This window comes from Ipomoea nil, unplaced genomic scaffold, assembly GCF_001879475.1.
Source record: "Ipomoea nil cultivar Tokyo-kokei standard unplaced genomic scaffold, Asagao_1.1 scaffold1421, whole genome shotgun sequence".
Classification (NCBI taxonomy): domain Eukaryota; kingdom Viridiplantae; phylum Streptophyta; class Magnoliopsida; order Solanales; family Convolvulaceae; genus Ipomoea; species Ipomoea nil.
Genome location: NW_017617849.1, coordinates 8774065 through 8799946, shown reverse-complemented (window position 1 = coordinate 8799946; position 25882 = coordinate 8774065). Strand labels below are relative to the sequence as shown.

Here is a 25882-nt window from a genome sequence, read left to right as displayed (position 1 = left end):
CTTTGTCATTTCCAACAAAAAAAAAGTGTGTAATTTATAACGAAAAACTTAAAAATTAATAGGAAAAAAGACTTATGCAACAACAACTCGATTAAAAAGGTATTAGCAAAAACTAAATTCGTGATTGACTACAAAAATTATGTCTCGAAACTAGCATGAGTGGTTGATCACCTGACTTCAAGTCACCGCGGGAGGCGGCAGGATGGGAGGGATTCAAATTCCACCTCAAATTATCATTGGAATGGGGCTCTTCACGTTGAAGTGAGTGCAGGTTGGGCTCCTTGTACGCACAGTAAAACGATAGATTAAGGCTTTGTTTGGTAATGTTCCTAAAATAAGCTAGTAGATTAAAATAAGATCTTATTTTGAAACGTTAGTGATAGTACTAATACACGTAGTCTAGTAGCAAGACCGATCGCCCTAACTCAGCGTCCGACCTGGTGGTGCTCGAGAGTCTCTGAATAGGTGCTTGTCTCTAGGTCGATCGAAAAAGTCCCCTGTGCCGTAATAAATGCGCATACTTATGCGAAGACGAGGGAGACACGAACCGGGCCACCGGCATGACGAGCACGTGTCTATATCTAAGCATCGAACTTCTGGCAACGCCTACCACTGACACGTAGGGTCTCACAAGGTTAACGCGCATGCTAGTAACGCAAGCAGACGGTGACGGTCAAGAAAAATACTAAGCGGGCAAGCGGTCGAAACCAATCGGATTAGGCAAAGGATCGCTCAACGGTTTGACACCGATTAGGCGTATAACCTATCAGTTAGGTAACGTTTAAAAAATAAGTTAATAGTTTCCTAACTTTTTTTTTCTATCTTTATCCTTATTATTTTAGATAAATGATATCCTTTGGCCCTTCTTCCAATTAAAACTATTTTGACATTTTCTCTTCTCCTATATTATTATTATTATTATTATTATTATTATTATTATTATTTCTGCAACATTGCATCCTGGAATACACATAAAATCACATAATTCCTTCCTGGTTGGAATATATATATTCTAACTCAATCGGGTGTTGTCTAGGTAAGAATTTACTAAAAAAAATTGTCCAAATTGGACACGGGTCTTCCCAAGATGTTTGAATTTCTAGGAGGTTCCAACATTCTTGAATGGAGTACAAAATCATTTTCACCTTTTACCTGGCAAACATCCCCCTAGGTTCTTCCGCTCGCACGCTACCATCCCTGTCTATAACATAACATTCTATAAAACACGGATCCCGTTATGAAGTTTCTTTCTTTGGATCAATCAGTGTCTTCGCCGTTATATCAATGTAAGAGGCGAAAATCAAGCGACAAAGCAGAAATGGTGTGAAATCAAGATTCCGTTTTATAGTTCAAACCCAGACGTTTTACACCGTATTTGGTTCCTTCATAAATCGGCTCTCTTTATGGCAACCATACTCATCATTTATTGAGCTAAGAGAGGGAGAGATTAACTCCCGTTTGACAAGTGAATACGCCGCAGAATCTTGGAAATTGGACGTTTATTGTGTTCAGCACTCGAGCATCAGCTTCATATCTGGTGAATGCCTTCTTCACGGTAAGGGACGCCACCATTTCCGCTATCTGGATTTTCATGATCTGGGTTGAAAAAAGGTTTCATTCTTGATTGGCTAATGCTCTCTGAGGTTAACAGAATTAGAGTTTCAGATCTTGTTCTATTATTGCTGTGGTTGTCTTTCTGAAGCTTTGCTTTTTTTTTGAATCTAGTGTTGTAGATCAAATGTCTCTGGTGATTTCCCATCTACAATTGGTGATTTGCAGGTTGAGAAAACCTAGTTTTCTTACAGATTTGGAATTGTTGCCCTAAAGAAAAGAAAGGATTACTCAGCATTTAAATGGAAATAAAGATGCATTCAAGGGTTGGGAGCCAGGGGGCATTGGAGGAGGGGAAAGACCTTTCTGTTAGGGTGACAAATCAATACAAGCCTTTACCACTAAGATTACTTCAGTTTCTTCTTTTGTTTCTGGGTGTCTGTATTGCGTTTTCGATTGTTAGCATGTACACACTTCGGTATTTGGGAGTTCAGAGTGTGGTTCCTATGATACAGTCTGGGGTTCAGAATGTGGTTCCTAGGATACAGTCATGTTCTCAAGAAGTAAGTAATTTGGAGAGGTGGATTAGACCGCCATCCGATCTTTTGCATACTATGAATGACACTGAGCTGTTCTGGCGGGCTTCATTCGTTCCTCAAGTGAAAGATTATCCTTTTAAGAGAAGACCCAAGATTGCATTCATGTTCTTGACTAGAGGGCCTCTGCCTTTGGCCCCATTGTGGGAGAGGTTCTTTAAGGGTAACGAGGAGCTTTATTCAATCTACATTCATTCATTGCCAGCTTACAAGCCTAATTTCAATGCATCATCAGTGTTTTACCGTCGACAAATACCTAGCCAGGTAATCATCACTCTTCCTCTTCCACTTTTATGATCAGTTTGTGGAGATAATACCAACTGCAATTGCAAGTCGAAAGTTTATATTGCACAAAATGCATCTTCCTATCAATCTTCATCTTTCTATGGCCCTGTTTGGTAAAATGGTTGTTAGCTGATTGTGTTAATTAGAGGGTATAAATAGTTGATAACATTAGCTGATTGTAGAAAAGTGTTTGGTAAATTAGCTGTTAGCTGATAGCTGTTTGGTATAATTTCTTTTCTCAAAAAGCTAATTGAAAAAGTTGCTTGAGTAGCTTTTTGAATTTTAGCCTTTTGGAGTTGCAAAAAGTTAATTAACCAAACATTTATATTGATATTTTAACTAAATCAAACAATTAATAGTGGTCAAATAAGCCAAAATTGGCCTATAGGCCAATTTTTTACCAAATAGGGCCTTAATGTTTGGTAGAAAGAAACTGATCTTAACTACACTTTTATGGTTCTGCAACTATATTTATGCATATATAAATCATTTGAATAATGCAATTTCTGTATTTTATCGTCCATGGCTGTTGGTCTTCTTGTGTAGGTGGCAGAGTGGGGAAGGATGAGCATGTGTGATGCTGAAAGGCGACTTCTTGCTAACGCCTTGCTTGACATATCCAATGAATGGTTTATCCTCCTTTCTGAGGCATGCATTCCACTTCATAAATTTAGCATTGTTTACCATTACATATCGAGATCCAGGTACAGCTTCATGGCTGCGGCTGATGAACCCGGGCCTTATGGAAGAGGGCGTTATAATGAGAACATGTCACCTGTGGTTAACCTAACTGATTGGCGGAAAGGATCCCAGTGGTTTGAAGTTAACAGAAGATTGGCTGTTGACATTATTAAAGACGAGAAATACTACCCCAAGTTCGAGCAGTTCTGCAGGCCAGCGTGTTATGTGGACGAGCACTACTTCCCGACCATGCTGACCATAGAATCGCCTCGTCTCCTGGCAAATAGGACTCTTACATGGGTGGACTGGTCACGAGGCGGTGCTCACCCTGCTACATTTGGTAAGGCTGATATTACAGATGAGTTCTTTAAGAAGATGTTTGAAACGACATGCATCTACAATAACCAGCCAACTAATTTTTGTTACCTTTTCGCACGAAAATTTTCTCCTAGTGCTTTGGATCCTTTGTTAGAACATTCATCCAAGTTCTTGAGCTTCTGATAAGCCACTCATTTTCCATGTACACTTAGGCAGTATGAACTTAGGTATTCAAGAATGTTATATCATTCTACACATGTTTTTGTTAGTAAAATTTTGGTATTCTCTTGAATGTTATGCTCAAGAAACCTTAGCCAAGTTGGTTAAGCTGTTGGTTTAGTAATCACATTGGTACTAGTTTGACTCCCTGTGGGAACGACTTATTGGCTTTCTTGATTTGAACTGGTCAGTTATGAGCAACCTAAGCTGGTTTACCTCCTCGTAACCCTTTGCCGACTAGAGTCAAAAGTCAGGATTTACCCAGCACACACTCTCGAGTAGTGGCTACGGGTTTTCTTCGTCATTCAAAAAAAGAAAAAAAGAAAAAGTCTTTGCTGATTTGCTCTTCTTATAATTAGAAACATCAGAAACTGCTTGATAAATGGACAATTTGTATGTCATTATTAAACAAACCTAGTGCCCTGTATGGCTCACAGTTCATCATGCTTGTTTGTATTTCGCAATGGAACTTCGGGCTGGTGTTCAAGAAGGTACCTTACAGCCAACGAGGCCTGCAGCGCAGCGCCATAAGGAAGGGCGTCTTCGTTGACCTTGAAATAGGGCGAGTGCGCTGATGCAAGTTTTTCCCCAGTTTCATCCTGCAACCCAAGCAAGTACATATAACCAGGCATCACTTGCTGATAAAACGAAAAATCTTCAGCCCCCATCCGCATTTGAGCATCTTTAACGCGAGAACTTCCCAGCAGATCAGCTGCAACTTTGTGGAAGTACTCGTGCAAATCTTTGTCGTTTATGGTTGGTGGGAAAAACGGTTTCTCATCTTCATTAAAGTTCACACTTGCATTGCACCTCTGAACAGCAGCTTGTCTTACAATTACCTGTCAGCACAGATAGTTATATATGTATGTATATGGACTAATATGATAACATGGTACCAAAAACATAGTACAAGTTTAAGCACAACCTCCTCAATGCGCTTCTTGAGCTGTGCAAAGCCCTTCTTTGAGAAGGCACGGAAAGTTCCACCGATAGTAACAGAATCAGGAATGACATTAAATGCGCCACCCCCTTGGAAATGACCAACCGAAACTACCTGCACATGTTAAAAAAAGATATTGCCTAAGTTATTCAAAGGCTATATTCCCTTTTGAAATATTATCGAAGAAAAACAAAAAGCAGAACTAAAATGGTTACGGCTTCTCAGATCTGTTACAAAGCAGAGGTGACCTTCCATACATAACACAAAAACTACATTTCAGCAACATAGTAAAATGTAGAATCTGTTTGTGAACATACACAGTGGTGAAGGAACCTTAAATGCTTGATGATAAAGAGACAAGCAGGAGACACACCTGAGATTCTAAAGGATCAGCTTCTCGAGAAACAAGATGTTGTAAGCTGACTATCACATTTGATGCGGCAAGAATTGGGTCGATTGAATGCTGAGGAATAGCAGCATGCCCGCCTTTTCCACTGATTACAGCTTCAAAGAAGCCACTCCCCGCGAAGATAGGTCCAGGTCTGGATGCCACTTCACCCAAAGGCAGATCGGGGTCCACATGAAGACCAAAGATCGCCTCAACATTTTCCAGTGCTCCAGCATCTACCATTTTCTTACCCCCACCACCTCCTTCCTCTGCAGGTTGGTAAACAAGAACAACTGTTCCCTGTCGAAAGCATTATTTCAGATATCAAAACAAGTAGTAGGCCATATAATAGTTTTGAATGAAGAACAGACATCAAATGATTAAGAATCAAACCTTCAACATTTGTTTATGTTGTTGAATAATCTTGGCAGCACCAAGAAGCATTGCAACATGTGCATCATGTCCACAAGCATGCATCTTTCCAGGGATTTTACTTTTATGCTCCCACTCCACCATTTCCTATGGAATCTTAAACTCATTAAATTTAAGCACCAGTGTTACCATATTTAAGACAATGATCTCTTCTGATTAAATTCACATCTATATTGATACACTCTAATACTAATATAAATAAATTACCATAAAGAACCAACAAAGATTCCCATCACACAAGCTTAAAGAACAAAGTCAATCACAGAGACTGTAAACAATACAATACAAACCAAACAAATTAAGCAAACCTGCAGAGCAAGAGCATCCATATCTGCTCTTAATGCCACAAAGGGAGGCTTCCCAGAACCAATGTATCCAACCACACCAGTTAAAGCAAATGGATGCTTGTAGGGAATCCCCAGTTCATCCAACTTCTCCCTAATAAGCTTACTGGTCTCAAATTCCCCATACCCCAACTCAGGATTCTCATGTATCTTCCTCCTAATCCCCACCATCCAATCAAAGACCTCAGCTTCCTTGGCGAATTTGAAAAAAAACTTGGGGATCTCCTGGGGGGTCAGTTCAAACTCTGATGAAATGGGTATGGGAGAAAACAACATATGAACAGAAATCAGGAAAACCAATTTGGAGAAACCCATGATCTTTGTTCTTTCCCGGCCCGCTGACCGGATTGAAAAACGCGAAATCAACAAGGGATAGAAAAAAAAGAGGGGATTTTTGAGTGATTGTTCTATATTATATATTTATATATATATACATACACGCGTATCCATTGGAAACACAGTACTGACAGTAGAATAGTTGGTCAGCTTCAAGTTCATGCCAATAGATATTGAATTTGAGAACGGGGAAAACGTGGGATTTTACAACATTGAATTGTATTTGGTTCGTCGCAAGTTTCTCTTCTGACGGACCGCTGCCGCCGCTATAAGCCTAAACTGATCCCACCTCCACTTTCCTCACGTGCATTTTAGTGCGCATTTTTTTCAATCATTATTAGAATGTTACAAATTCGATTCTGCCAACACTTTCTCGGTCTTATGTACTTATGTTACAAGTTTGATTTTGTTAACACTTTCTCAGTCTTATGTTACAAGTTCGATTTTGCCAGCAACACTTTCTTGGTCGAATTTGTTGTGCATGGTCTTGTAGAAAAACAGAATTAACCTAATACACATCCTTAAATAGTAGTCATAGTAGAATATGTTTCCTATTTTACTAACATTTATTTTTCATATTCAATTTTTTTAAGACTATAATGTTATAAAATTAATCACAAATTATAATTTTGAATCATTTACAGAAGTAGTGAAACTCTTTTGGGTCAATGTAATCCAAAAAGGTCAGTAATTTTTTTCTTTCAGTTTATGCATAAAAGTCTTGTATCCTTTTCTATTTATTCAAACGTGTCACTTGTTACCTAAACAAACTAGCACTAGATATGCCTAATTCTAGTACAAAAATCCATAAGTATTCAAGAATGATAAAAACATTATCCAAATGTGAAATGTCTGCCAAAATCTTTGCATTTTCTTGAATGTAATGATAATCTCTGCAGGAGCCTCACAGTTCATCATGCTTGTTTGTAACCCATTCCAGCTGGCGTTCAAGAATGTACCTCGCTGCCAAGGACGCCTGGAGAGCAGCGCCATAAGGAAAGGCGTCCTCGTTAACCTTAAAATACGGCGAGTGTTCTGATGCGGATTTGTCATCTGCAGCTTCATCCTTCAACCCAAGTCCATATATGTAACCAGGCATAACCTCCTGATAAAATGCAAAATCGTCGCCCGCCATCAATGGTTTGTGGTCCTTAACACGAGAACTTCCCAGCAAATCGCCTGCAACTTTCTGGAAATGCTGGTGCAAGTCTCTGTCATTAATGGTGGGTGGGATGGAGGGCTTCTCACTTTCCAGAAAGTTAACCGTCGCATTGCACCTCTGCACAGCGGCTTGCCCGACTATTACCTGTCAGCGTGGACGACAGATACAGCTAAGAGAACATTTGTGGATGTTGATGAATCAAAAGAGCTGACAACAATAATTTCCGCTAACATGAAGCCATTTACTTGGCAAAAACGTGATGAGTATGAAAACTATGAAACACATGGTACTAACTTTCCTCGGGCCTAACCAGCTTGGTTGGCGTGAGTGGCCGTGCACTCTCGTCCCTTAAGAGAGGTCGGGAGTTAAAACCCCCTCTCGTATGGAAAAACCAATATGGCCAGCACTTTGACCCTTAATTGGGTCGGGCCGGTGCAAACAGGGATTAGTCTGAGTATCGCAAATTATGCTGTGCAACCGAATGCACCATGCGCATGGTGCATACGATGCAAAACGAGTAAACGACGTCGTTTTGGTTAAAAAACGCGCGTCCCACTTAAAAAAGAAATCAGGCTCGATTCCCGGCAATAGCATTTTTATATATCCATAAATTCATAATTATATATCCACAAATTCATAACTATATATCCACAATGAATGAATGAAGTAAAAATCCACAATGAATGAACTAAATATCCCCAATGAATGAACTAAATATCCACAATGAATGAACTAAATATCCATAAATTCATAACTATATATCCAGAAATGCATAACTATATATCCAGAAATTTATAACTATATATCCATAAATTCATAACTATATATCCACAGTGAATGAATGAAGTAAATATCTACAATGAATGAACTAAATATCCAGAAACTCATAACTATATATCCACAATAATGCTATTGCCGAGAATCGAACCTGAATTTTTTTTAAGTGGGACACGCGTTTTTAGTCAAAATGACGTCGTTTTGCATCGTATGCACCATGCGCATGGTGCATTCGGTTGCACAGAATAACTATTGTCTGAGTATGGTACGGGCTTAAAAGTGCCTCCTACAGTTAGGGCATACTCAGGACACCTCGTGGTCTGACAAAAAAAAAAAACTTTCCTCGGGCCTACCTGACAATTGACATCATCAAACACTCTTCGCCTTTCCAATAAGTGGTATGCAATTCATAACTTTAAAGATAACGAAAGCATATAAAGATATACATGTATATAAACACTTTGGAGTATGGACTATATACAAATATGTACAATGATCCTAGCCTAGCTTGTTCACAAGTTTAAGCATTACCTCCTCGATACGCTTCCTGAGCTGTACCATGCCCTCCCTTGAGAAGGCGCGGAAAGTTCCACCAATAGTAACAGAATCAGGAATAACATTAAACGCACCCCCTCCTCGGAAATGACCAACTGTAACTACCTGCACGTGTGAAAAGGAGACGCCTAACTACCTAATTCAGAAGCTAAAATGGTAAAAGCTTCTCAGTTCCCATTCAAAGCAGATTAAGTATCACATTCACTTCATAGAGTGGTTGAATGGGCTCAATATATTTTCTGAGTTACACGCAAAGACATGCAGCATAGGAATGTGGACAGAAACACATACCTGAGAGTCTAATGGATCAGCTTCTCGAGAAACAAGATGCTGTAAGCTGACAATCACGTTTGATGCAGCAAGAATCGGGTCGATTGAGTGCTGTGGAATAGCACCGTGCCCCCCTTTTCCACTGATTACAGCTTCAAAGAAGCCGCTCCCAGCCAAGAACGGTCCGGGTCTGGATGCAACTTCACCCAATCGCAATTCAGGTTTCACATGCACAGCAAAGATTGCCTCGACGTTTTCCAGTACTCCAGCATCTCGCATTTTCTTAGCCCCAGCACCTCCTTCCTCTGCTGGTTGGAAAACAAGAACAACCGTTCCCTGTCAAAAGTATTACAAACAGACTATTTCAGGTAACAATATAAAGATATCAAAATACAGATCTTTTTACTCGGGATATATCTTTAGCTAAAATGACCACTTGGGCAGACAACACAAGGGCATTGACCAAGATGAACCCTACAAATAAATGGAAGTAATTGCAATAGATTGCGATCCTCTTTCCTTACGAATGAATTCGGGGAAATCCATTCAAACAACTAACAAGTCATAAAGTCGTTTGAAATCAAGAACATTATAACAGACACTATACTTACTGCAACACAACTAATACAGACAGCAAAAACAGTAGCTTTGCAAATGATTACTAATCAAACCTCTAGCATTTGTTTATGTTCTTGAAGAATCTTGGCAGCACCAAGAAGCATTGCAACATGTGCATCATGTCCACAAGCATGCATCTTTCCAGGGATTTTACTCTTGTGCTCCCACTCCACCATTTCCTATGAAAATTTAAACCCATTAAATTTAGGCACTCAATTACTGCACTTGGCAACATTGCCATATATAAGACAATGGTATCTTCGTCTGCACGAATAGTTCAATTGGTTCCTGGCTGGTACATTGTGGGCGAGAACAGGATCTCGAGCCTGGAAGCCACAATGTGGGAATCACACCAAATGTGGTGGCTCCTTGTGAGCACCAGACACGGGTCATCCCAACTAATGGGCCGCTAAGTCAATGTGATTAGTTGCACTATACCGTGGGCCGTGGGGCCCTGGGTAGATTGTGGGCAAGGGCTAGACATTATGCATGAATTCACATCTATATTGATACACTATAGTATAATAAATTAACACAAAGAATAAACAAAGACTCTCATCACACAATCTTAAAGAACAAAGTCAAATCACAGGGAATGTAAACAATACAAACCAAACAAATTAAGCAAAACTTGAAGCAAACCTGCAAAGCTAGAGCATCCATATCTGCTCTTAATGCCACAAAGGGAGGCTTTCCAGAACCAATATATCCAACCACACCAGTTTCAGCAACTGGATGCTTGTAGGGAATCCCCAGCTCACCCAGCTTCTCCCTGATAATCTTACTGGTTTCAAATTCCTCGTACCCCAACTCAGGATTCTCATGTATCTTCCTCCTAATCCCCACCATCCAATCAAAGACCTCAGCTTTCTTAGCCAATTTGAAAAAAATCCCAGGGATCTCTTGCGAGGTCAGCTTAAGCTCTGATGAAATGGGTATTGGAGAAAACAAGAACTGAACAAAAATTAAGAAAAACCATTTGGAGAAACTCATGATTGCTGTCCTTTCCAGCTGAGCCCGGATTCAGAAACGGTATATGCGAAACCAAATGGGAAAATGATATACTCCCATGGAGTATAACTCCGGTTGCGCATACAAATTTTATTGGGGTAAATAAAAGTGAAATGATTAAAAACAGTAGAAAGTGAGAATATGTAAATATGTAATATTACTCAACCAAAAAGTATGCTTGCATAGGCACGTGTGTAGTGGAAAAACTGGAAATACAGCAGAATCATTGGTCAGCGTCAATATTATTGTTTCTACAATAATTTTGTATTGAGAAGGCAAAATTTTTTATTAAATATTATAGAATAAGGTAACACTTGTGTAATATCATTTTTCAAAGGCGGATCGGATCTTTAAATTCATTAATTAAATATTAGATCTATCTCACGGATTAAGATCTGTGAGACGGTCTCACACAAGTTTTGACCTTATTCTAACTCATAAAATACATTATTTTATCTTATAAATTTTATTTTAATACATTATTTTAACTCATAAAATGCATTATCTTATCCCAAAAATTTATTATTCTTACACATAAGCATGCGGGGCACAATTTTTTTTAACGTCAAAATAATGTCATTTTAGATCGTAGTCCACAATAACTTGCCAAAAGAAACACTCTAGGTGAAAGTCATCTTATTATCTTATTAACCCAGTTAACAAATGACCACAATAAGATAAATTAACATAAGTTACTCATGACTGACTAGCTCAAACCAAAAAAGTAAATAGAAGCTCTCACAGAAAGTCAAACTCGAAATTTTATAATTACCAAGTCAATTATCCAACAAGTTGGCTCCATTTTGTGTACTCTGTTCTTATGCCTTTCCCTTGTATTTTAAAATTTAAAAAAAAAAAAAAAAAAAAAAAGAATCCCAAAAGAAAAGCTTGCGTCTTTATTAACATTTTCCCACTTTTCTTTAAAGAAAAAAAAAGGCTAAAAATTATCCAATGCATAAACTGATGATCATAAACTATAGAAACATTAAAAGCTTTAGAATCAGAGGGTAAACCATTGGTTACAGCAAGTAAAAATGTAAAACTCATGCCAGTTGATCCCAGGCCAAAAGTTGCCATAAGTCTCAACAGCTCAATACAAGTATACAAATCATCATCATTATAAAACTCCACCCCAAAAAGCAGTTCTGCAGAGCAGTAAAAATAGTCCAGTCCTCCAAAATCATGAATGGGAGGATGATACTGATTTCTCGGCTAGATAGTGCTCAAGCATATCTTCCTCATCGTCTACAAAAAAAAAATAAAAATGAAGCTAGTGTTACTTTGGTTCAGAGACAGAAGAAGATAGTGTACTAGTGAGAAGGCGAGAGAATGACCTTCAAAGTCTTCATCGTCGAAATCAATATCGTCTTCGCCTTCATCAGATTCTTCAGCAACGGCTGTTGCACCCTTCTGTAGAGAACAAATGAAAAACTGATATAGCTTGCGTATTGTTATTGCTTGTTAAATGTTGAGGTCGTTTGGTTGGGGGGAATAAGTGGGGTAGTATTGTTAGCCCTTTCTCGCTATTTCTCTAAACCAAACATAGGGTTTTCAATCCAGGCCCAATCAATCCCATCTTCTTTTTCCTTTTTTCAGACTGACAATCAAGTCTCATAATACCCCCCTACCCCCCCCCCCCCTCATCCCTTCATTAGAACCAAAAGACCACTGAATATACTAACCACCATTATAACCTAAGCATGGACTGAGCTTGACCCAGTTCTAAGCAGCATAAACATCAAAAGTTTCAGTTTCAATTTTATAATGTGGTTCTTCCCTGTTATGAGGATTCTTGGTGAAATAAAGCAAAGCAAGCATTGGCTTGATTTCTTTGGATCAGGTTTAATATAGTAGTTACTAAATGGTTTATTGGCAGGAGGAAAGCAAAAAAAAAAAAAAAAAAAAAAAATTACCGAAGATGCTCTTCCACTTTCAAACCATTGTCTGCCTGACAGCCTCTTTTCCTTGGGTGCTGAAAGGGCAGAATCCGGCATTAACCTGAACATTGTAAATTTATTAGGACCATTACTACTGAAAGCAAATGATAGTATGATTTCTAGAAATGTCACCACAGAATCAACAAGAATGCAACATTTGATTCTAAGCATATTCTTTGCAAAAAGGTTAGCCTTGGTCAGTGTAATGCACTAATGCATGCCACTTTCATGATATCCATCTTGACTGGAATAATTTAAAAGCATTTGTTGAAAAGCTAATAAACTAAGCGACAACTGGTATATTGTCTGGAAAATTACATCTCGGGTTCCTATTCACCTTGCTCTCTCTGCCCCTGCCCCGCCCCCAAAACAAACCTTCATCAGAGTGTGACTGTGAGAAATGTTTGTGTACCAACACTGCAAATGTACTACTGTTCACTGCCTTTGAAATAAATGAAATAGCAACTGTACAAGAGAGATTCACCCTACTTGGCTCTTTCCAGGGCTAGTTCAGCCTCATATATTTCTCTCCATGCCAAGAATGTTTCAACAGTCACTGGTTCTCCATGTGGCACAATTACCTGAAATAAAAATAGAGCCAGATCAAGTTTGAAGCGAATTAGATTTAGGTCAACTGACGATGTTAACAAGTGAAGAACACAAAAATAGATAATGATGAAAATATATTGTTAATGCAGAACTGAGACACCAAAATTAAATTTGAAATGTCAGAAACTTATTGAAGGAAAGACTTCACAAGTGCTTCTCCACTATTGGTCTATTCATTAATCACTTACCTAATTACTTTGACAGAATAAGCAAAATCTCCAATTAACAAAAACAATCCCAATATGTAACTACAATGCTGCTAATGAGCTGAGCAAAGAACACAGCATACAGTTGTATATGTGAGGATCAGCCATCTCTAATACAGGTTCAAGATTTGATTAAAGCACAACAGAAAACCAAACCCTAAACCTGAAGGAAACTTGTAGTTGAACTAAAGAGAAGATTAATGAGTCAAACAAATATTTACCATTCTGATTTAGACCCATATCAGTTGCATTTCACAAATTTTGAGTACACATATCTATACATGCAATCTTGTGCGAGGATTGAATATTTCATGATGCAACAGATTGGAAAACTATAACATATACCTCATCTTTTGCCGCTTCATCTTCTCCAGCATTTTCATCATCACCATCCTGAGCAAATAGTTCAGATAGCCACTCTTTTGCTGATGTGACCAATGTGTAGATCATTGCCATGCCAAGATTCTCAGTTGCCTGTAGAATACAATCACATAGCAGCTCAAGGAGCATCAGAAATTACAGTCATGCAAACTGTAAGTTGAACTGGTTAAAGGCAATAACCAAACATTTTCAATAAATTAAGTGGACATTGGCCCCATCTAGCTCTCTTGTTAATCTAATTTACCCGCCAATCCTTTGTTTCAACAATCAGGAAAGATTTCAGTCATGCTTCTTTGATTTCATTGAAGGTGATAAGTTTTTGCAGAAACAATATTCAGAATGCATATTATTTATAAAGATGCCAAAAAGTGCATTGGAAAAGAACAGAGATGTACAATCTACCTCTTGCTCTAGCTTTTCTTTCAAAATTTTAAGGTCTCCAGATTGGATTCCCTTTAAGCTGAAATTACCATAAAGAAGTATTAAAACACATCAAAGTTATGCAATTTAAAAAATAAAATAAAAACAATAATTTTGTCTGACATGGGTAGCACACTAAAAATTTGGTGTCCATTCTTTCTAGATGCAAACACCATGTTAAAAGAAGAAAGGTCCTCAGAAGTAATGCATGCAAAGCATGGTGATTATGCCATAAGCTTGATGGCCTTGAATTGGTAGATAAACATGGAAACTGTGAAGCCTTGGGAGTTGGGCCCACAAATTGACAAGCCAAAAAGATACTTCACAAGTTATATATTGATATGTGCATAATAAGCATTTAGTTAGTACATTTTTCATTTTTTGGCAAGTAAAAGTATGTAAATCATACCTTTGTACATTCAAAAGTGGGGGCTCATCGGGATACTTTTCAGTGTGTGAGAAAATTAAAGCAAGTCGAACTGCAGAAACAGTTTGGTATATGCATTAAATTCAAAACAATAGGCAGAATAAAATAAGCATAATACAGAAATTTGAGGTCTCCAGGAAGTCACTTTAGAAAAACCTGATGAATTTGTTGGTTCATCTGCCTCCTCCTCCTATAAAACATATATAAGGTTTATAAGAAATTAAGAATACTGACGGTAAAACAAATGACAATAACAAAAACAAAAAAAAATTACAGCATTGGCAGAATTCGAGGCAACCCACAAGAACCATGACAAAAGGTGTTCAAACCAATTTACTCCTTTTTTAAAACTAAAAGATCAATTATGAAACTTTTAGAATGAAATATTCACAAAACACTTGAACAATATATATACCTGAGGAGATATAGCAATTTGAAAGCACCTACTGGATGTGCTCAGCCCACTTTCACCAGGGTGAATTTCTGGAACATAAAAAGCCACGGTATATTATTCATGAGACTTAAACAACTTGGTGCTCATCAAATCAAGCATCGTGAATATCATGAATAGTCAGGGACAAACCCTTGAAGTCATCCATAAGGATAGCTTCTAAAGCTTCTATTTCCATCTCTTGTTCCTGCACATAATCTGATCAAGAGTTCAATGTCAGATACATATAATAGTTCAAAATAACTTAAGCCCTAGTCAATAAGCAAATACTACACATTATTGTTTGTCAAAGTGAATTGGTCATTTTTCTTTCTTATTTGGATAACAACAAAAGGTTGATAAATGTATTCATTCAGTGACCCCGTGCTAAACAATCAAAAGTCATGACTCATAACAAGCATTTCACACAATTTTCAGTCCCTTGCAAACCATTCACTCTCCATTCACACATTTACTACAAATTCAAATTCAGCAAAGAAATAAGAAAGCTTTAGCTGGATTTTATACTTGAAACTCAATAAACACACCAACTTCAACAAGTAGACATTGAAGTTTAGTAATAAACCCTACACACACACACACACACACACACGCACACACACAAAACACCAAAAAGAAAATAAAAACAACATAATCTAAGCACAAACACGGTGAAATTCACACTATCAATTGCGGAGCATAAATTTGCATCTAAAATAAAAGTTTATAGCTCATATACAAACAAGATTCAATCCGAGATTACCGGTCATGGTTGCTTTCTGCTCCTGCTTTAGTGCAATTACTCAATCCGAAAAACAGCGATTCTCGACACTGATACGCACTGTGGACTAAAACCTAACGAACGCCCCTTTTTCGTTCAGTAATGTTATTAGCTCAAGCATATGAGCATCGATCGACAATTGCCGTTGATCGAAATCGTGTCCCTCGATAAATTTCAAAATTTCTCCCTCGCCCTTCCAAATACTTGTAATTATGCAATCTTCCCGATATATTTACTTATTTGTGTTATTGCTTGCAATATAAGTTTTAACCTTTTTTTTTCGAAAATAAGTTTTAACCTTTTTTGTTTTTTTTTTTTTTAGAATAAAAAGTTTTAACTTTTAAACCCTAAATTTAAAATCATTCACCACTCCCATTGCTCTTGCTTTTGAGACTATTGGATAATAAGATCATTCACAAAATGTATCTTAATTGACATACATGCCCCAAAATACTTGTATAAATAAAGCTTATAAACTTATATTTGAATTGATTAACCAATTTAACTATGTCTCAAAACATATTTTTTAGTTTAACTTCTTCTCCACCAGGCCACAATATGGTTATATGAAGGGAAATAAAAGTAAATGAGTATAGGAACAAAAGATAACATACATTGTGTTATTGAGCACTTGTTATACAAAATTTTGATGATTTTATTATGGTATAAATTATAATTGATTGAGTTAACAGTTTAATACCAATATGCAAGTTGCATGTGATGGGCATATTATGCATAATCATTAAATTGTGATTTTTATCTATATGTGTGTGCGTGTCTTGTTAATAGATCTTTTTGACGTCAACAAACAAAGTTGTTGAAAGATCCCATAAAATAAACATTACCTACATTTTTTTTTGTTCGTGATATGAAGCAAAAAAAAAAAAAAAAAAAACACATAATATGATAGAGAATAAGTCGTGTGGGGGTAATGGAAGGATGGATAGGCCGCACACGCGTCCCAATCCACCGGGTCGATCCAACTATTGTGTATAGAGGCGTGGCAGCATATTGTTATTCCTATTTTGATGGGCTGGCAGAATATAAACAAGCCACTGGTTTCCCCATGCCATGCCATGGCAGTAGGGGTGGTGCGACCCCAAGCACGGCAACGACGCCCCTACCTTAGGGGTTGTAGTATTGAAGGTATGTACATACTTCGAGGGATAGTGATCGGCCCCTATCGGTCGGCGCATGGCCGATGAGTTAGCCCATCGGTCTCGTATGACTGTGGCCGGTGTGGTTGGTGCACTCTTAAACGTGGCAACAGCATCCCCACTTAAGGGGGGTGTAGTATTGAAGGCATTGGCATACATGCGGAAGTGAGGGGGGTGGTGATCGGTCCCTGGCGGCTAGCAATGTTAGCCTATCGGACTCCCTGTGACGTGGCGTGGCTAGCAGGGTCCAAGCACCCACCCGTGCCCCTACCGATGAGGGGTGGTAATAAGGGGTACAGAGAGGTGGTAGAGAAGATGAGTGAGAAGCTAGAGACGTGGGTAAAGACACGAAGCATACATGTACATGTGGATCATGGATAGGAAATACTAGCCGATGTTGTACACTTGTCAACAATCCAGAAGGTCATCTACACTATAAATAGGCACCTTTATTCCCTCTTTAGGACATGATCCTTGTGTTTACTAAATTCTAGTTGGCTTAGTAATTTGTGGTCCTAACCTTAAATCCATACACTAGAGTTCAATTCCTAGCTGCAATATTATTATTCCTAGTCCATTTTTTAGAGCTATAATATGTATTATTTATGAATATTTTGAACCAATATCTCGAACTACGTAGTACATATTTTTTAAAAAAAAAAAATTTGATAGCGTCTCAAGTAATAAAACTATTGTTTTCCTACCCATTGTTTAGTACTTTTATGCCTAATTTCTGGTGGACCTGGTACTGACAAAACCACCTATCCACATTTTGGCATAAGGGTTTGCAGATAATCAAGCTCTTATCCTAGTTGAAGAGTCAAACCCTCAATAATTATATTTTGAAACAAATTGCTTAAACTTGGTTCAAGGTAGAGTAAATAATTCATATTATATACTAGTATTGCAGTCAAATAACGTATGTCATTAGTTTATATGTTTTACTGTAAAACTAGCCCTATTAAACGATCAACAAAGCTCACAACTCATTCACTTGTTCAAGCTATAAGCTTTTTTTTTTTTTAATGCTACTGGCTCTATTACATTGTAGTATCTGTTCAAGCTATAAGCTATTAGTATGGAAAATACTAAGTAGGCTCTCACTTTTTTAATTTCCAAGTTATATTCTTACTTTTAAATTTTTGAGGTAGACATTTTGTTTGGGACCTAAAAGTAAAAGTGAGTGAATATTATTTTTGAGAGAACTCTATTAGGGTGTGTTTTGTTGGTGGGTTTTGCCCATAGGAATGGGTATGAAAGTGATTGTTGTTGTTTGGTTGATAGGTTTTTAGAACACTACTATGGGTTTGGAATATCCCATCAATTGAAAAACTCGTACCCAAATAATTAGCTTAAAATGGCATAAAATGGCATATTAAGTGGCTATTTTGTGGTACAATTATCAGTGGGGTCCACTTCCGATTTGGGTCGGGTCAAAGTGGATTCGGATTCTTCGTAGTAAGACGAAGAGATTGATATATTGTACGCTCAAAACGGATAATGGGTGAATGAGATATTGATTCTCAAAGTAGACCCATTTAAGTTGGGAAATGAAGGGAAAATGTAGGACTTTGTCCCACATTGGTTTGGAAACAAGATTTGCCCCCCTTATATACATGAGCTCTTTTCAAGCTTGTAGAATTATATAGCATAGGTGCTCTCTCGCGCGGGGGGGGGTGCAAATCAAAATCCAACTAGAGGACATCAAAAAGCCCGAGCCGGCACTGTTATACATAATTTATTAAAGAAGTATATGTTCATAATTTTATTACTATATGTTAATAACTATACGTTCATAACTCCATAACTGTACATTCATAATTTTCGAAGCTCTATGTTCACAATTTTAGAGCTCTATGTTCATAATTTTATCACTATATGTTCATAATTGTAAGTTCATAATGTTAGAGCTCTTTGTTCATAATTCGATCAATAACTGTACATTCATAATTCCATAACTGTAGATTCATAATCTCATAACTGTAGATTCATAACTCCATAACTGTAGATTCATAACTCTATAACTGTACATTCATAATCTTCGAAGCTCTATATTCACAATTTTAAAGCTCCATGGTCATAATTTTATCACTATATATGTTCATAATTGTAAGTTCATAATGTTAGAGCTCTGTGTTCATAATTTCATAATTGCATAACTGTACATTCATAACAGCATAACTGTACATTCATAACGGCATAACTGTACATTCATAATCAAAAAAAAAAATAACGCCGTTAACGGCAAAACGCGCGCGATATTTTTTTTTTTTTAACTAAATGACGCGTTTTTTTTTAAAAACGATGTCGTTTTGGGCCCGTGTCCACAATTCATTGTGGACACGGGTCCAGGGCATAATTTGCCCCTGCGGGCACGAATGTCGTCCGGAAATGGGCTGGCCTTGCGGACATAAGTTATGCCTAACTTCGGTATCATTTTCCATCTGTTATAGTCACTTGGCTCGGCCAAAACCGAGAACACCACTTTCGTGCTACAGAGAGCACGAGAGGTTGTGGTGCATGGCTCGGCCAAAACCGAAAACACCACTCTCGTGCTACAGAGAGCACGAGAGGTTGTGGTGCACCGAGAGCAAAACTCTCGTGCAACGGTGAACACGAGAGGTGTACTCTCGTATTGCACCATAGCACGAGAGGTGTACTCTCGTGGTGTACCACAGCACGAGGGTGTGAACTCTCGTGCACCCCAACGGTCTGAAACCCGAAAGTGCAGAAGATTAAACTCATCTGTTACGGAATTAATACTGTTTTAATTCCAATTTTTAAATTCTGAGTTTAATCCTACTTAGTGGTGACCGTTACAGGTGTTACACAATTGGTTTTAACACCAATTTAATGGCCATGTTGAATGCTATCACTCCAACATCCCTATATAAAGAGAGGTAGAAGCAGTAGCATTTTACACAGTGAAAAAACAAAGAAATTCCAGTAGCTTTTCATCTCAAAACTCTGCTTCTACTATCTTCTTTTAGCCAACCAGTGTTCTAAATTTTGCTTTGTTTGCCGGGTTCCTTGTTTAGGTGCTTAAACAAGGAATCGTAGCACGTTTTATCCTGGGAAACCTAGGCTACAACGCTCCTAGCACTTGTGGGAGGTAGCAAATAAGGTTTTAAGGAAAAGAACCTTGTGTTCGAACTCGTGCTAAACCTATACCCAAACACTTAACCTTTTCCTTCCCAATTCTTTCTGTTTTCCCATATAATATTAATCTTTTCGTAGGATTATTATTTTTGGAAATTTTCAACCATATTACCCAACATAATATAGTCTAATAACGTACTTAAAGCGTTAATCATCCTTCTTGTATTCATCAAATGTTTTTGCCTTAATAATATATAATAATAGGCCTTTTTTTCAAAAAAAAAAATATATATAATAGACTTAAATTATCCTTTTTTTTTATTACAAAAAAAGAGGATACCCAAATAATCCAAATATACAAACTCCAACCCGTCACCTCAGAGAAGTAACTTGGTACTATTGGACCACAAAATTATTGACAAGTTTAAATTATCTTACTTACCTATCTAATCGATTTAGAAAAAAAAATTCATAATTGTTGGGGTGTGTGTGCAATTCATGATAAATTGAAGGGCAGGTTTCGGCCACCATTAGCAGGGCCCACGAGGGGAACAGGTGCAGATTTGCTAATATACAACGTGTCGTGCCGAATCGCAACGCCCTAATTTTCCATATTTTCCCCCCACGCTTAGAAACTAAATAAATAAAATCAGAAATAATATTAATTTTCCCACTCGTCACTTCCTTTCTCTCTCTATATCTCTCTCTCAAAGAGAGTACAGAGTTGGAGCCTGGAGGAGTGCCCTTCTCTCTCTTTCTCTGACTCTCTGTGTTGGAAAAAAGATACCAAAAGGTACGTCCGATTCCGATCCATTTGAAAAACAGTACCCCACTCCGCTGCTTCGTCTTTCTTCGTCATCAACAACAACAACACTCTTCACAGACACGCAGCCCCCCCTCCCTCTCTCTGTCACTCTCTCCTTCGCATTTTTCCTTCTTCCTCTGCGAAACTAAAAGAAAATAAAAAAAAATCCCAAGAAAATCCGCGCTAGCTATCCGGGATGGAATCAAAACGAGGACTTGTGAATCTGAATGAACAGGGAAATTTGGGTTGTCGAGTATTTTTGTTAAAATAAGGAAAAACTTATTAATTTTTGGTGTTTTTTTTTCCCGGAAAATTTTTTTTTTGCCTCGGTTCTTTGTCTTCCCCAGATCTGTCTTTCTTCCCCTATCGGTTTCCTCATTTTCTGGGCTCGATTTTTTTTGGAATAAAAAGTGATTCGAGTATTCGTTTTCTTCCCGTGTTTGCCTTTGCGGTGCATTTGAGGTTTAAAATTTGTTTTGTCTTTTTTTTTTTTTTTTTTTTTTTTTAAAAATAAAAAATAAAAAAAGGGTATATACATTTTCCGCCGTTTGGGAGGTCGGTGGAGTTTTTGTGGCTTCGTGTGCTCAGGAATGCTTGGTTGAGATTGAGCTTTTGAGGAATTTTTATTTTTATTTTTCCCCATATTAGTGGCTGCGATAAGAGGGATGGGGAGTTCTGGGGAGTCTAGCGCTAAATCCGTTGATGCATCGGCTGGTGGGTTGGTCTGGGTCCGCCGGAGAAACGGTTCGTGGTGGCCAGGTCGGATTTTGGGGCTGGAAGAGTTGCCGGAAAACAGTACGATTTCTCCAAAATCAGGGACTCCAGTTAAGCTCCTTGGAAGAGAGGATTCAAGTGTGTAAGTTATTTTACCTCTTCTTTCCTCATTTATTTATGTTTTTTCATAGACTTCCGGTGGAGTTTGTGTTTTGTATGTTCATTGAATAAATTAATGCGTTAGTTCAGAATTGCAGCTTTATTAGCAAGTCCCTTATCACCTGATTCGCCACACTTGTATTACTCTTATTCTCTTGTGCACACTAGGTGATTTGTGTGGATTAATCAATCCTGTGCACTGACTGTTAGTACACAAGTTTGACTTTGTGTATGAACCAGAGTCTCCTGCCCTGTCAAATTTGGATTAACCAATAAAGCAGAAAGAAAGGAAATGTTCAATAGTTATCCTCAGCTGATGCCCATGTTAGTTCTTAGGATTTGGGGTTGTAAGGGAGATAGACTCATAGGATTTGGTTAAACAATCAGGTTTGAGGGTAATGTATGTGGTGCACAATGCCCAGGTTTTGCTGTTCAGTGCTCACTGCCATGTGATATTCCCTATTCATCTTCATTCACACTAGGATCATCATCATCTTGTCAAATCACTTTTATCCTGACTTGGCCAGTTGGCCCTATTGTTGGTGTCTGATACATCATACATGGTTGATATGTCAATGCTGTCCACTGATTTCTGTGCACCCTGCAGCATCCCAACCTGGTAGATTAGTGTATTTTTTCAGCTCAATATCTGTCATGTGCATGTGCCTGCAGATAGGGGGTATTGCATTTTAGGCTGATATATTGGAATCTTGGACCAATGGATGTTACATTCTAGGTCCTTGGATAAAGGATAGTAATTAGTGACACTTGGTCATTCACGTGTTTGTATAATGTTAGGCTGTCTGAGAATCAGGAATCCTATTAGTTATTACCAGTAAGTAAATGTTGGGAGCATCATCTTAATCTTTAAAGATTTGTGCAATGGATATTTTCATTCTCTTCCCATGACCTCTTAAGTACTCTCCCTTTGTCAAGTATGAACAGTTCTTTGGTTCTGGTAGAATTGGATTGATGTTTCACATTTTAAGCTTTCCTTTATTATACTCCATACTTGATATGATGAAACTTGACCAAAAAGGGAAATGGAAGACTTTGTGAAAAAATGGAGTTGAAACTTTTTATTCTGTCAGTAAAAATGATGCATTGTGCAATGTCTGTTCTTCTAGCCTCTTGTTGCTTCTTAGTTGTCATGTCCTTGTACATATATGATTTTCTTTAGTTATGCTCATGCAAATATCCCCTGACATGGTTTCAGTTACCAATGTCTGAAAAATCTATTTCTGTTCTCTAGTTTTATTTCTTAGCATTCTAAAGTGGCCGAGAAATGGTGTTAATGTGGGAGAAACTGATTCCAACATATTTCAAAGATTCCCTTTAAGGAATAGCATGTAGCGTGTTGTGAACTTGAATTGCTTTTTCATGTTGCCAACTATTATAATAATATTAGTTCTTTCTGAGGTCTGAATTTTATCTGTACATAATGTTTGTCTGGCAAGTCTGGTTAAGTAATTCACTGCATCATCAATTGCATTGAGCTGTTGAGCAAATTAAGTTCCTTTGAATTTATATATTTAGAATTACAAATATGATTTTAGGAATTGAAAAAAATTGGAGTTTAATATTGTATGTTGTTTCAGGGACTGGTATAATCTTGAAAAGTCTAAGCGAGTGAAAGCTTTTCGTTGTGGGGAGTATGATGAATGCATTGAGAAAGCCAAGGCTGCTGCAGCTAATGCTTCTAAGAAGGTTGTGAAATATGCCCGCAGAGAAGATGCTATTCTTCAGGCACTTGAGATTGAAAGTGCTTGTCTTGGAAAAGATCATCCCAATTCTCTTCCAAGATTGGATAAGCAAGATGGGGTGCAAAATCTTATTGAGGAGGAGTTACCTAATTCACCGCATCACCATGAAAAAAGTGCAAATATGGATGAAGATTGTAGTAGTTCTGAGAACAATTCAAGTTCAGCACCAGCATTATCTCAATCTGGTGTATCCTTTGAGGAGGCAAATAGTGTTAGTGCCTCTAAAGAGCAATCCGTGCAAGGTAGGAGGAGGCGAACCCCAAATGATTCAGAGGATGATGGCACTGAAGGAGCTAAACGAATGCGAGGACTTGATGACTTAGGGATGCAGGTGGTGCAGTCACTGAAAAGAAAGAGATCTCAGGTGGCACATGTTCACGAATTTCTGAAGAAGAAAAGCCGCCGTCGTACCTTGATGAAAGTTTTGGAGAGTACTGCCTTGGTTTCTGTTCCTGTTGTTTGTGAAGGAATTCCCAGTCCAACTGGATCAGGTTTTGCTGGAACCGTGCATAACAATACGTCAGACAATGGAGGATTTGTATGTGAAAATGGAACACTCAAGGCATCTGGGCATACTTGTGGATCTTCCCTTGTTAAATGCAAGCAGGAGAATGACATTCAGAGCATTCCAGAGTTGCCCGAGGATGGTTCTTTAGACTCATTATTCGATGTTCCATTTGTGACAGAAGAAAAACATTCTGGAGGTAATTATGGCACAACTGATACTAGATGTTGTTTTGCCAATTATGCATCCTGCTTGTGGATCTTCCCTTTCCACTTTCGAAAAAAGTATTGTTGACTAGATTGTGCTCCACTTAGATATATTGATCTTATTCTTTTTTGCATTCATTTTATCATCAGGCTTGTCCCCAATTGTATCTATTGCATCCCAGAAAGCTCAGCCCGGTGCTGGAGCACAATCTAGTCAAAGCAGCCAAGTTGAAACCACGTCATTAGGGAATGACGAGCTTAACGAGTCAGGTACAAGTTCAGGTAATCCAGACGTTCATGATATTTGCCAGAGAATGGAGAAGGGGACTTCGGAGTGGCAGTCAAAAGGAAAGAGGAACTCCAGGCACACGGGTAAAGGCAAGAAGCAAGATCCTGGAAAAATGATTAACCTGGATGATGAATTCAATGCACGGTTGGCAGGTATGAATCAATATGCATTTGCCTTTCTTCTTTCCAAAAGTTTTTTTGGTCAGACCACGAGGTGTCCTGAGCAGACCCTAACTGTAGGAGGCACCTTTAAGCCCTTACCATACTCAGACTCTTCTTTCCAAAAGTTAATTGCAATCTCACTCGTCTTCTCATTGTTTCAGAATACCCTACGTATCTCAAGTCAAGACCAGTCACAGAATTTCATGTCGACAAGTTCCAAGGATGGAGCAGAAATAGTTCCCACAGAGAACTTCATGCAAAGGGGCCAGCAGCCGAGTTGCTGGTTCCACAGAGGTTACTGCCATACCGTCAGTCCCGTTTTGTACTTAACCCAAAGTATGACTCGTCAGATTTCTCTCTCAGGCACCATGTAGCAGATTCTTCACTGTTTGATGTTAACCTGGAGGTGAAATCCAGCTATCGCCCGCAACATGTTCCATACATTTCATTAATGAGCAAATTGAATGGCCAACCCATCATAGGCCACCCGCTCACAGTTGATGTATTAGAAGATGGCTTCTGTGATCAACTGCTAGCAAGTGCATCTGAAGTTTATAGCAGCAGCTTTGACTTGGATGATGAGATAGGCGAGAATACTTCTGCTTCACAAGGTGTTAATACGGTTCATGATACCAGGTCAGGCTCGGGTGGTAGAGTTCCTCCTCCTAAGCATGTCAAATCGCATCATTTTGGCTCAGCCTCCAAGTCATCAAAATCAAAGAAAAACGGTCTATTCTCCAAGAAGACTCGAACATTGTCTTCATTAACTGGCTCCCACAAGCAAAGTCAAAACAAGAAACTGTCGGTACAAAAGCTTAAAGGCCCTGCCGTAGCCTGTGTTCCTTTGAAAGTAGTTTTCAGCAGAATCAGCGAAGCGTTGAATAGTCCAATGAGGGCTACCCACCGAGTAATTGGAACCAGCGTCATTTGAAGAATCCTCTCTCCCGGGATTGGTTGGCCCAAGCATCGGGATTTGGTTCATAGAAAATTTATTTGTCTAGACGGACTTAGTTTTGGCACAATAGTTTTAACTGAAAACCAATCTCTGAATGCATAAACCTCTGTTGAAATCAGGGGTATCAATCATCTCTTTGTGCTGGTGCCTCATTCATCGGCTGCTTTAGCTCTCTGTACATAAAACCATGTAACATTAGTTGAGGTGTAAAGAATGGTGATCCAAATGGTTAGGTTTTGGTGATTTTTCATAGCTGCTCATCAAATTGTTATAGGTTGATAACTCAGTTTTTAGCCCATGCTGCTGGTACAGATGGAACTGGCAATGCAATTATTTGCTTTTCTCTATAATCATCCCTGTATCAGTTTTATTCAAATTTACCTTTTATTCCCTTC

At 38.3% G+C, this 25882-nt stretch overlaps 5 protein-coding genes across 8 annotated transcripts; 2 read left to right on the top strand and 3 right to left on the bottom strand.

The window, feature by feature from the left end:
• Window positions 1–1113: 1113 nt before the first annotated feature.
• LOC109188132 lies at window positions 1114–3794 on the top strand. Of its 4 annotated transcripts, none has more exons than XM_019338673.1 (3): window positions 1114–1555; window positions 1780–2411; window positions 2979–3794. In XM_019338673.1, the coding sequence occupies exons 2-3, from the start codon at window positions 1854–1856 to the stop codon at window positions 3612–3614; spliced, it is 1194 nt and encodes a 397-aa protein (XP_019194218.1). In that variant the 5' UTR covers window positions 1114–1555; window positions 1780–1853; the 3' UTR covers window positions 3615–3794. The 4 variants fall into 4 exon arrangements, with proteins under 4 accessions (XP_019194218.1, XP_019194216.1, XP_019194217.1 ...); XM_019338671.1 differs by having other exon boundaries at window positions 1726–2411; XM_019338672.1 differs by lacking the exon at window positions 1114–1555 and adding an exon at window positions 1562–1643.
• Window positions 3795–3967: 173 nt separating this feature from the next.
• Window positions 3968–6338, bottom strand: LOC109188130 (IAA-amino acid hydrolase ILR1-like 4). The gene is made up of 5 exons (XM_019338667.1): window positions 5719–6338; window positions 5372–5497; window positions 4964–5278; window positions 4576–4704; window positions 3968–4489 (listed from the first exon to the last, which is right to left on the bottom strand). Exons 1-5 carry the CDS (start codon window positions 6067–6069, stop codon window positions 4082–4084), a joined length of 1329 nt encoding a protein of 442 aa, XP_019194212.1. The 5' UTR covers window positions 6070–6338; the 3' UTR covers window positions 3968–4081.
• Window positions 6339–6761: 423 nt separating this feature from the next.
• On the bottom strand, window positions 6762–10550 carry LOC109188131 (IAA-amino acid hydrolase ILR1-like 4). Its single transcript, XM_019338668.1, has 5 exons — window positions 10115–10550; window positions 9526–9651; window positions 8876–9190; window positions 8561–8689; window positions 6762–7396 (listed from the first exon to the last, which is right to left on the bottom strand). The coding sequence occupies exons 1-5, from the start codon at window positions 10463–10465 to the stop codon at window positions 6995–6997; spliced, it is 1323 nt and encodes a 440-aa protein (XP_019194213.1). The 5' UTR covers window positions 10466–10550; the 3' UTR covers window positions 6762–6994.
• An 885-nt stretch (window positions 10551–11435) lies between these two features.
• On the bottom strand, window positions 11436–15811 carry LOC109187200 (RWD domain-containing protein 1). Its single transcript, XM_019337327.1, has 11 exons — window positions 15657–15811; window positions 15047–15112; window positions 14879–14946; window positions 14620–14653; window positions 14446–14515; window positions 14019–14076; window positions 13581–13709; window positions 12910–13001; window positions 12397–12481; window positions 11818–11893; window positions 11436–11728 (listed from the first exon to the last, which is right to left on the bottom strand). Exons 1-11 carry the CDS (start codon window positions 15661–15663, stop codon window positions 11664–11666), a joined length of 750 nt encoding a protein of 249 aa, XP_019192872.1. The 5' UTR covers window positions 15664–15811; the 3' UTR covers window positions 11436–11663.
• Window positions 15812–20605: 4794 nt separating this feature from the next.
• Window positions 20606–25859, top strand: LOC109188355 (uncharacterized protein At1g51745-like). The gene is made up of 4 exons (XM_019338996.1): window positions 20606–21591; window positions 23207–24075; window positions 24233–24523; window positions 24694–25859. Exons 1-4 carry the CDS (start codon window positions 21401–21403, stop codon window positions 25461–25463), a joined length of 2121 nt encoding a protein of 706 aa, XP_019194541.1. The 5' UTR covers window positions 20606–21400; the 3' UTR covers window positions 25464–25859.
• Window positions 25860–25882: the final 23 nt, after the last annotated feature.

Coding starts and splice junctions, on each gene's coding strand:
- LOC109188132 (XM_019338673.1), top strand. CDS start 1,854: ATGGAAATAAAGATGCATTCAAGGGTTGGGAGCCAGGGGGCATTGGAG. Junction 2,412..2,978: donor GTCGACAAATACCTAGCCAG/GTAATCATCACT, acceptor CTTCTTGTGTAG/GTGGCAGAGTGGGGAAGGAT.
- LOC109188130 (XM_019338667.1), bottom strand. CDS start 6,069: ATGGGTTTCTCCAAATTGGTTTTCCTGATTTCTGTTCATATGTTGTTT. Junction 5,279..5,371: donor AACATAAACAAATGTTGAAG/GTTTGATTCTTA, acceptor TGCTTTCGACAG/GGAACAGTTGTTCTTGTTTA. Junction 4,490..4,575: donor TCAAGAAGCGCATTGAGGAG/GTTGTGCTTAAA, acceptor CTGTGCTGACAG/GTAATTGTAAGACAAGCTGC.
- LOC109188131 (XM_019338668.1), bottom strand. CDS start 10,465: ATGAGTTTCTCCAAATGGTTTTTCTTAATTTTTGTTCAGTTCTTGTTT. Junction 9,652..10,114: donor TGGATGCTCTAGCTTTGCAG/GTTTGCTTCAAG, acceptor AAATTTTCATAG/GAAATGGTGGAGTGGGAGCA. Junction 7,397..8,560: donor TCAGGAAGCGTATCGAGGAG/GTAATGCTTAAA, acceptor CCACGCTGACAG/GTAATAGTCGGGCAAGCCGC.
- LOC109187200 (XM_019337327.1), bottom strand. Junction 12,482..12,909: donor CTAGCCCTGGAAAGAGCCAA/GTAGGGTGAATC, acceptor TACAATGTTCAG/GTTAATGCCGGATTCTGCCC. Junction 11,729..11,817: donor CGACGATGAAGACTTTGAAG/GTCATTCTCTCG, acceptor TTTTTTTTGTAG/ACGATGAGGAAGATATGCTT.
- LOC109188355 (XM_019338996.1), top strand. CDS start 21,401: ATGGGGAGTTCTGGGGAGTCTAGCGCTAAATCCGTTGATGCATCGGCT. Junction 24,076..24,232: donor AGAAGAAAAACATTCTGGAG/GTAATTATGGCA, acceptor TTTTATCATCAG/GCTTGTCCCCAATTGTATCT. Junction 24,524..24,693: donor ATTCAATGCACGGTTGGCAG/GTATGAATCAAT, acceptor TCATTGTTTCAG/AATACCCTACGTATCTCAAG.